The sequence below is a fragment of the Balaenoptera ricei genome, chromosome 3, assembly GCF_028023285.1.
Source record: "Balaenoptera ricei isolate mBalRic1 chromosome 3, mBalRic1.hap2, whole genome shotgun sequence".
NCBI lineage: Eukaryota > Metazoa > Chordata > Mammalia > Artiodactyla > Balaenopteridae > Balaenoptera > Balaenoptera ricei.
The window spans coordinates 113,779,780-113,790,145 of NC_082641.1; the positions used below are offsets into that span (position 1 = coordinate 113,779,780).

The window sequence follows — 10,366 nt, forward strand, 5'->3', positions numbered from 1 at the left end:
TGGGAAGCAGTTCTGTAAGCGGGAAAAAGGGCATCTTCCCTGGCGCCAAGCATAGTTCCTGGCACTGCAGGGCCCTCTTTTGGTGAAGTGTTGGGGCTGAGAACCCATTCTTAGTGGTCCAGCTAGTGCCTGTCTATTGGAGGACAGGGTCCAGGTCGTCCAGGAAGCATAGCCAACCGTTGTTCTCCAGGGTCACACAGCCTCTGTAGGGGACGAGACGTTTACACACAAGACCTCCACTCCTGCTCTCTGACACACCGGGGCTTGAAGTCCAGCTCTCCTTCTACTTACCATCTGCGTCTCTCGTGCAAATTGGGTCCTTTGTCTGGGCATCTACAACACAGCACTGCCGGGAGGGTGGAGAATGAGCAGCAGGGCAAGTGCCCGGGTCAGTGCCTGGCACACTGTAGGGGCACATTGTTACTGTTACTAAGAATCCAATCTGTGTCTTGGGAGGTCAGAGAGGGAGGGGACTCACAGGCCAGCAGGGCTGGAGGAGGAGGTGCTGCTTCTAGAACCACAGCTGGGATAGAGGAGAGCCCTGAGCGAGGGCGTGTAGCGCGTCCAGAGTGAGTGGAGGGTGAAGCCTGCAACTCAGGGAGCAGCACAGAGAATCCTGCGCCCCGGGCCGTGGTGCCGGCAGATGGGGAGGCCTTTGTGTTGTCAGGGCCAGGTGTGGGGAGGGTGAGGGGGCTGGGGGGAGGGCTGGGGGGAGGGCAGAGGGGATCCTTCAGCCGAGGTCCTTACGGTGGCTCGCCCTGGTGAGGCCCCAGCAAGGTATGCTGATCTGGGGCCAAGCAGGGGTCAGGGTTCCCGGCGGAGAGGGACCCGGCCTCTGCTCTCCCCTGCCCTGGAATGTGCCCTCACACTGGGGCTCTCCTTTCTGTCTGCTGGTGTCCGGGCTTTCCTGTCCAGTCTCCCTTCTTCCTCCATAATGAAGGGAAAGTGGGACCACACCGGGCATTCACAGTCGCCCCGGCTCAGTGTGGCCTCGGCCCACCCTGTCCTGCTCCTCTCCGCAAAGAGGCTGCTAGGCTCAGCCATTGGAGCTGTGCGAAGAGTGACCCTGGGCAACTTTCCTAACTTCTCTGGTCCTCAGTTTCCTCAGGCATACACTTGGTGGGACTTGGCAGTGCCAGGAGATGATGGAAAGGATGCAGTAGCATCTTGCTGAGGAGGTGCTAGGGCAGGGTACTTGCTGTGTGTTCCTGTAAGTGCTGGGGCCTGTTTCAGGGCGCGGCTGACTGGGGTACCTGAGGTGTGGGGCTGTGGGCAGTTTGTGCAGAGTGCGAAGTGGCCTGGTCTTGTGGATACTGAAGGAGCTCACATTTACCGAGTGCTCGCCATGCCCTGGTATCCTGAGCGCTTTACATGGATTGCCTCCTTCAGTCCCCAGAAGCGCCATGAGGTGTGTGCACTCATCATCTCCAACCTGCAGGAGCAGAAGTGGACCTTCAACGTCGTCCTGGCTGTGGCTCCCACACAGCCTGGCTGCGGAGCCCTGTAGGTGGGCGCTTCCTGCCCTTGCCCGAGCCCCACTAGAATCCTGGGGCCCTGGGCCACAGGGGTCTTGACGGGTCCCGCATCTACTGCCTTCCCTAAATGGGGACGGCAGCGTGACACTGTGGTCCTGTATGCGCTGACCTGGCTGTTCTGATGAACCTGCCCCAGGTGTGGGAGTCAGGCAGGGAAGAAGCATCAGCCTCGAAGCCTGGCTTTCTGTCTTCAGGACATTCCATAGAGGTGACGGTGTTGACAGGTATTGGGAAACACAAGTTTTCCTCCCCAGTGCATCTGTCCCTGTTTATTTAGGATGTGGTAAACATTTGGTCGTCATCCTGGCTTAATTAAGTAGAAAAAAAAGTCAGTACTCTAGAATTTTGGTACATTTCAAATATGTTTTATTACTTTTCTTTTTGCCTTAGAAAGAATATCAAACCTGCATGCAATGCTAATGGTTTCTGACATTTACATAGCATATGACACAATAGTGCAACACGGCACATACTGAAGGGACATGTGTAGAGGGGGCCTTCCTAAGAGTATATTTACAAAGCGAAAGGCGTGTGGTCATCTTAAAGAGGGCTGCACCAAAGGAGGACTGCACTGTCTAACACTGAAGAATTACGTGGGGAATCACAGATTGCTTTAGTACTGCATGTTCCATTGTCATGAGGAAAAGAAACATGCTTTGAAGGTTTTCCCTCGTCAACAGCATGTGTCTGTAGCTGTACATTGTACGTGTATTTGTATATTTTTAAGTTTTCTCCTAAGATTTTCGCTACAGCATCAGTAACTTCACGTGGTTTTGAAGCAGTGAAACTTTCACAAACGCTCAGGTTGGAGAGAAGACCCAAGGACCATTCCTTAAGGACCTTCCTTAAGGACCATTTATTTGCCTTGCCATCCCAGGATCTTGGAAATGTTTCCTAGAATGTGTAAAAATTAACCCCGGGGATGAAGCACATTTCTCTGGCAGCCAAACTTGAGTTTCTCAAAGAACAGATGCAGAGAGATCTGCTCCTGCTTGCCCGACAATTGGGGCCATTGGGGCCGCTGCTGAGTCCCCGTGAGGCTGTGACTGACCATGAGCCCAGGAGAGCTTGTGGCAGCCGTGCCGAGGCGCCAGGACCTCTGAGCGGAAGCCTCCCGCGCTAGGAAGGGAGCAACGCTGCTATGAAATGTCTCAAACAAGTTCCCTGTTCCTCCTAGGTGCTTATAAAGCTCAGATGTATAGTGATGTCTGGACAAATACAAAAAAGCATTTTTTTTTTTTTTTAATAAAGGAAAGGCATGAGTTTCTCCCCTCTTCGGTAAAAAGCAGTTTGTGATGAAATCTGGAACACAAGAGAGAAGGGTCTCACATCTGGAAGCCTTTTGCACACAGCTATAAAATGTAAAAACTGACCCCCAGTAAAAAGTGCTTTGTAACGATATTTAATTTGTGTCTTATGCCTGTGAGAAAGAAAGGGTTTGTTTTTTTAATCTGCAAAGTCCTTTGCCTGTGTCCCAACCGGTGTGAAGCTTTCCCATCAGGGATTTTTCACCCTATTCTTCGTAGACCCTGGGAAGAGAAAACACCCATGTCAGTGGCTCAGGATGAGGCAGGAAACGCACAGGCCGGTGTCTGAGCTTCTCTGCCCCTGGCCTGGGGAGTGCCTCTCCCAGGACCGCAGGAGCCCAGGAGAAGCAGGGGACACTTCAGAGGAGGCCATCACATGGGCGTAAAAGGTCACCTGAACCTGGCTTTGTCCTTTCTACACAGCCTCCACCTCTGCAGTTTCTTTTTATCTTCAGAGCTCTAGGAAGCAAACCCTCTTGGTATATGAGGAAACTGAGAAACAAGAGACTGAAAGTCTGCCCAATGAACACTGAATGTCGATGGTGGGAAAGACCTCTGTCTCCGGCGTGGATGGGGGGAGGGGCAGAGGCATCCCTCCCCTCCATTTAGGCTTGTGTCTTTCTTTGTATTTAGCCCAAGAATACATGTTCTCCAGAAAAAATGCCCGTTCCAGAAGCTGCTGCCTGAAGACTGAAGGGCGGTTAGTGAGGCTGGGGCTGTCACAGAGGCCCGTGGCTCAAGGTCACTTCCTCTAGTAGTCGTCAGGCCTGTGAGCACTCACAAGCTGACTTCCCCCTCACCTCCCCAACCATCTCTGTTTAGATACTTAAATCCCTTCCTTTCTGCCGCATGGCTGCCGTGGGACCACATGTCACATCCAGGTCGTCCACTGCTCCTTCCGCCTCGTTCCTGATTTCTGAGTAATTATGCCCTGAAATCAGATGCCTGCTGCTGCTGCTTCTGGTGGCAGCTGGAAGCTCTGGCTCTGAGCTCCTGGAAGCCCTCTAGTCTCGCCCCACAGCCTGGGCCGGCCGCTGCCTTCTCTTGTCTCTACTCTAGGTTCAGCATTCTCTCTCTCTCTCTGTCTCTGCAAAGAGGACTTCAAGATGGTTCCTTTATCTCCACAAAGACATTTTCAACCTGTACAGAGGGAGGGGAGGCGAGGAGGACAAGGGAATGCCCACATTCTCTCCCAGGACACCTCAGCATTCCAAGAAGGAGGGATGAACTCATTTTGTAAGGAAGTGATGGGAGGCCTGGTAGCAGAGGTGCCCTTACTGCTCTCATCTATGGATTTTGCAGGGACAAAAAGAGCGGGGCTGCATGGACCCAGGCTTGCCTCCTTTTCATCAAAGCTGTGGCCCCAGGTGGAGGGGTCGGGACAAAGGCTGGATCTCCCAGCAACCTGATGAAGACTTGCTAGCCCCTCTGTGAACCGGCCCTGCAGTCAGCCTCATTCCACTTTTGATGACGCAGGGCCCGGAGGGTGACTGGACAGGAGGTGTCCTGTGCTTGTCATGTGAGCTGCCTGCCCTGACCAGAAAGAGGGCTTCATTTCCAGTAGATTTATGGAAAATAATCTCTTGCTCTCATCACTTTCTATTTCAAGCAATTGTGGATGAGGCAGTTTTGGAGGCAGCACAAAAGGCTCAGATACTGGAGTTGGGCCCAAGTGTCAGCTGTGGGAGAGCTGGTCGTGGGCTGAGCTTAGGGAGGTGCTGGGGGTGGCAGGGAGGAGGGGCGATGGGAGGGTGGCGTGGGTACCCGCTGGAGGGAGGGGAAGGTGACGCCAGGAGACCTAGCTTCCTGCCTAGTGCTCCCAGACAAGTCACTCCCCCCAACTTAGCCTCTGTTCCCCCCTCTGCGGGATGAGGTGCAGGCACCAGCTCCTGAGGGACTCACCTGTGTGTGTGTGTACGTGTATGTGCACGCTTCCCTGGTCATGCTCTGCAGATTCAGGTGTAAACAGGCTCTGAGTGTGTGAGGAGTGGGTCTGCTCCAGGACAGGCTCACCTTTATGTAGCACAGGGGAGCCAGGAACTTGCCTCCCCCTCTGAGGCCAGACATGGGACCCCAGGAGATCAGAGAGGGCAAGCCATTTTCTGATAATGGGGAAACAGCCCAGACAGGGTTGGGGTTAGGGGTCTAGTTCAGGACTCTGGTCATTCGGCCACTGCTGTCCCCTGAGGGTAAGAGCGGCTCTGATTTTAGAGGGTCAAACCCAAGGTCCCTCCCTGCACCTGCACAGGAAGGAGTTTATCAGGCTTCTGGGCAACAGGGGGCATGGGGCACCCTGAGGGGAGACTACGTTGTTGGCAAGGAGTTGTCCTCATCATCTTATGGTTGTACCCACAGTTTTATAGTTAATAAACCCAGTCACTTAAGCAGTTGTGTTTCACCAAACCACACAAATCACTGAGAGAGCCATGCTGGGCATTCGCCCAGCCATTTGACAGAGGGAAATTGGGGGTCAGAAAACTTAAGTTACTTAAATAAGGAGAGGAATTAGGACTATCCTAACTTCATAAAAGTTAGAATGAGACAATCTTTAGTTCACAAAAGGATCAATTTTCGATGCTTACAATTGTCCAAGAGAGCAATAAGTGTAGCAGTAAGTTAAGTGGTGAGTTCCTCGTCCCTGGGAGTACGTAAGCCATGTCTGGGTATCTGCTTGCTGTGGCAACTGTAGTGGGTGTTCATGCCTTAGATGGGGCTAGATGACCCAGAAGGGGCCTAGACTCTGGATCTGGTAGCATGGTGGGAAGGAAGGTGAGGGGCAGTGGGGCATACCTGCGCTTCTCATTCCAGGCGTTGTACCACTTGATGAACCGCTTGGTGCTCTGCAGCTTGGGGTGCAGGCAGTGCTCCTGACCCCGGTACCTGGACACGCTCTTGGTGGTGATGCTGAAATGGAGCAGGATGGGATGGAGGATTGAGAAGCCTGAATGACAGCCCCTCAGTGTGGCCTGTGGGTGGCCCTGGTCTGTCCCAATCAGAGCACTGAGAGACTGTGGCCTCCTCCCTCCTTTCAAGGAAGCCTACCCATATGCTCGCTCCCTGGCTCTTTGGAAGGTTCGGGTTGTCCCCTTAATCTGACTCCACGTTCGGGTCTAACCCTGTGCAGAGTGATGGGCTCTCACTTTTTCCCCTGGAGCCCCCGAAGTCTGGGATAGTCCCCCACCCCCAAGCCTACCCCCATGCAGGGTGTTGCCCACAGCACTGATGGCTGCCTTGGGGAATGAAGGTCAGGGGACTCCTCCAGCTCCTCTGAACCTGGGATTGAGAGGTGGAGAGAGCTAATGCCAGCGAAGTATGCATGCCAAGACCTCATCCTTGGATGTGAGGAGCTCCATGGCAGGGCTTGGATGTGCTGTGGTCTCTGTCTGATCTTTCAAACCCTAGTTCCCCTGACCCTCTGCAGATTGTTCTGGGGCTGGGCATTTGTTGACCCTAAAGCTAAGTCTTATTGACTTTGAAGCCCATTTTGATTCCTGAGCATGAAGTCCCAGTTATCTCACCCTTGGACAGGAAAATAAGACTGCCCTTCAGGTCTCTATCAGCCAGTGTTCCAACACCAGTGGAGGTCTAGCCATGTGGAAGAGAAGTAGGTGGCTTTGTACAGAGCGTAGGGCCTGGGTTTGAATCCCAGGTCTGTCTGTGGGACCTTGGGTAGCCTCTCTGAACCTAGTTTGCCCATCCATAAAATGGGTATAATAATAGGACCTACCTCTTAGGGTTACTGGGATGATTAAAGATATAATCTATGCAGAGTGCCTAGCACAATGAATAGTTACTGTTATTGGCAATTGTCATGGAAGATGGGATGGTCAAGAAGAAGCCTTAGTGTGTGAGGTCCAGCCTGGGAGGGGGGAGGAAGGGAGAGGCTGCTGCCCAGAACTGCTATGCCCCTCTCAGCCAGGGCTGGGCCAGGGTGGCAGGAGTTCAGAGGAAGCTTCTGGGTGGGGGAGGAATGATGGTGTTCAAGAATGAGGGCCCACCTAGCGAACATGGAAAAGTGGAAGGTGAGAGGTGAGGATGTCACTCCTTGGGAGGTCACACGCAGGAGCAAGGTATGGTGGTGGACTGGCTGCTGGGGTGTGGGCTGAGGGGGCAAAAAGGGGCGGTTGGAGGTTGGGGTGGGAAGGGAGGGAAAGAGGTCAGCCAGCACCCCATAGGCTCCTGACAGTGAAGTGTCAGGTTGCCTGGGCCAAGTTCTGGAAAGGAGCAGGGTCGCCATGAACTCTGAGTCTCCCAGTTGATGGGGAGAGGAAATCGAATCTTGCTACCCGAATGGGGGCAGAATATTTCTGGGCAACCTGTTCTCTTCCCTCCCCTGTGCTCTGAGTTTCCAGGGCCCTCACCATGGCCTAAGCCTCCCAGGGCAGGGACAGGTCTTGTGGTAATGCCAGGTGACTGGGCTCTGCCTTCGCTGGCCCTCTCTATGAGACCTGTGGCTCCCTGGGTCCCTCCTGCTAGGTCTCAAGCGTGGGGCCGGGCTTCAGAGTAGAGTCCAGGTCCCCTCCCCCATAGTACCTAGTCGCTCTGCAGGAATTTAGCCCATGCTTTACTCTCTGCCTGCAGTGCTGCTTTTGCACTTGGAATAAAAGGCCATGGCCAAGCCAGATAAAAATCCCCTCCTCCGTAAGGTCAGCGTACAGGCTGAGGATCCCAAATCCTGAAGGTTGGGACAGCAGGGGAGGACTCTCAGCTCTCCCACCACAGTGCTCAAATGCTCAGTCATAACACGGGGACTTTGAAACTTGGTTGTGGGGTGAAGACATGAGGATTTCTGCCCCCAGCAATTGGGCAGAAATTCTGGGTCCTGTGTGCTTGTCCTCAGTGGTTCTGGGATACCGAGGGTTTCAGCAGTAACTCAGGGGGTATGTGAAACAAATTGCCCCTTCTAGAATCTTGGCTCTACTGTATCCTTCTGAGTGCAAGGACTCCCACTTACAAAGCAAGCTGCACCCCAAGCCTCATCAGAGATTTCTAGGTGACTCAGGGTGAACTGGAAAACTTCCTTTAGTTCAGCTTTGGGGCTAAAAACCGGCTTTGGGAAAAAGCACTGGTCCCTCGTGTGATCTGGAGAGTCTTAGGAGCTTGAGAGGGGAGAAGACCTCCAGCCCATCAGGGATGGGGGTAGGGTCCTGGGTATGGGGTGGAGGTTTAGAAGAGGGTGACTGTGTGCGGATCTCATGAGGCCCCTGCAAGTTTTCACAAGGCTACGTAAAGCCTTCTCATGCACTTGCCTGGCTGTCAGTTTCCTCTCTATTCTGAAAAGTATAGCCACGAAAAAGGGCAAGCCTGTTTACTGAGGGTTCTGTCCTTTTGAGATGTCACTGCACCTCATACCCTGCTCCTCCTTTGCTGCAAGGACTCAACAGCTCAGCTTGGTGTGTGGAGCATTTTTCAGCACTGAGAGGAGTGCAAAGTTAACGTCCCGTCATTCTCACCCCAAGAGAGCTGAGAACCCTGAGGGGCTTGTAGGTCCTCCCTCAGCTGTGTGACCTCTAGCTCCCACCCAAAAGGACTTTCTAGCAGTTTTTCTGGACCTGGGTCTGCAAGGCAAGGGGCAGGGCAAAGGGGCAGGGACAGGAGGCTAATTTAGGTGCCCAGGAAGGAAGGCAGAGGGGTTTAGCTCAGTCCGAGTGATTTTCTGAATTCCCCTAACTTCAGCCTGACTGTGCAGACCCCAGGTGGCAGTTGCGGGGGAGGGGGGGGTGGTGGGAGCTGCCTTTGCAGACACTGTGCGGAGGCCTTTGGGCCAGCGGGGCCAGTGAATGGAAGGCACTTGCCCAGACTGAGAATAAAGTGTGTCCTGTTTCTGGGGGAGGGGAAGAGGGGCCAATGGTCCGTGGCAGATATTTGGTAGCTGCTTTGCCAAGGGCTCCCTTCCTGGCCAAGAGCGTATTGATGGGGAAACAGTGGTGCTGGCCTCAAGTGGTTAATTGGGAAGGCAGAGAGCAAGGAAACGCAGTGTTCTCTCGCTCTGCCCCACTTTTTAAAATATTCCCTGCATCCCCCCCAAGCAGGGCTTCACCCTCATGGCACGTTAATTCCAACAGAGCCCTTTCCACAAGACTGCTTAGGAACCCACAGGAGTCCAGCTGGTGTTGGGAGAGTGAGGATCGGTCTCAAAATGGAATCGCTAGAAGCCAAAAACCAGACGGCCATGGTCCCCTGATCAGAAAAAGGCCCTGTGAGGAGGTTCTGAGGACGTCAGACAATGTTTGCTTTAATTCTCTCTCCAGTAACAGGAAGGCAGCAAGCCTCACAGTTTGGGTTCCAGTTTAATAGTTCTGGGTGTATTCTGAGTGATTTCAATCTGGGTGTTCTAAGTTGGCACACGGAAGCCATTTAACCCTTGATCACCCTAGAAAGGTGGGCAGTGCAACCCCTAGGCTACCCATTCGAATCCTAGCAAGGGTGAACTCCTCGGAGAGGCTGTTTCCGGAGCACAGTACCGTGACCCTTTTTTCAAACTCTCTTCCAGACTGCCGTGCCAGCGTCCTAAGGACTTGCTAGGCAATTACAAAGCCTCCGCCAAGGCCTTGACAAAGGCTGAGAGAAAGGCTTGTTAGCCCGACCCAGCCCCAAGCTGCGCCGCAGCACCCGGTTAAGGGCTGCGCGCACACGCTCAAGGCGAAGAGTGAGAACTCACATAACCATTTTCTCCTCGCAGTGCGGGTACTTTGGCTTCATTTCCAGCTTCTTCACGTCGCTGTAGCGGATCTTGGGTCCCTTCCGGGAGCACTTGCATTTGGACCCTGCGAGAGAGCGCGCGGGGGGCTGCTCAGTTGCGTGAGGGGTCTCCTTCGCAACTCATTGACCACCCTCGGTGCCCACCCAGAACCCCAGGGATCCCGGGAAGCTTAGCAGTTGGCGTTGGGGGTTCCCCAGGATGGGCCGGGCTGGCGCCAAGGGACCTCCCAGGCACTCACCGTCCACGCGCGCGGCGCACAGCGCCAGGAGCAGCAGGAGCAGCGCTGCCGTCAGGATCCTCATGCTGGCCGAGGGGCACGGCGCGGGAGCAGGGACTCGGGGAGGGCGCCCGCGCGTCCGTGCGCCGGGCTTGGCTCTTTCTGCCCGGAGCGCGCCTCCCGGCTCCACTCGCTCCTGCTGCGCCCGTCGGTGGGAGCCTCGCGGCTGTGGCACCCCGCAGCGCTCTGCGCTCGGCTCTGGGCTCTCTCCACAGTCTCCCTCCGCCCGCCCAGGCCTCTTTTAAATCCGCTCCGAGCTCATTAATATGCAGAACCACTCGGTGACTCACTGAGATTTCTCAACGTGGTGAGGGGGGGGGGGGGCGGAGACCTTCCCCGCCCGCCGCCCGCCCCGGACCGCGATCGCAGCAGCGCACACTCGGAGCCACGCTCGCACTTGCACATACAGACTCACATCCGCTACCCTCTCGCTCTCACACACGCTCTCTTTCATACACTTGCACATCCAGGCTCCAGCACGCACACAGAGCCAGAGCCAGTGCTCGGGCGCCACTTGATGGTGGCGAGGCTGCTTAAGGGCACT

General features: G+C 54.6%; 1 protein-coding gene across 1 annotated transcript; it reads right to left on the reverse strand.

The window, feature by feature from the left end:
- Positions 1-1,878: 1,878 nt before the first annotated feature.
- Positions 1,879-10,059, reverse strand: CXCL14 (C-X-C motif chemokine ligand 14). The gene is made up of 4 exons (XM_059917130.1): positions 9,784-10,059; positions 9,504-9,609; positions 5,633-5,746; positions 1,879-3,064 (listed from the first exon to the last, which is right to left on the reverse strand). Exons 1-4 carry the CDS (start codon positions 9,845-9,847, stop codon positions 3,049-3,051), a joined length of 300 nt encoding a protein of 99 aa, XP_059773113.1. The 5' UTR covers positions 9,848-10,059; the 3' UTR covers positions 1,879-3,048.
- Between the last annotated feature and the right edge of the window lie 307 nt (positions 10,060-10,366).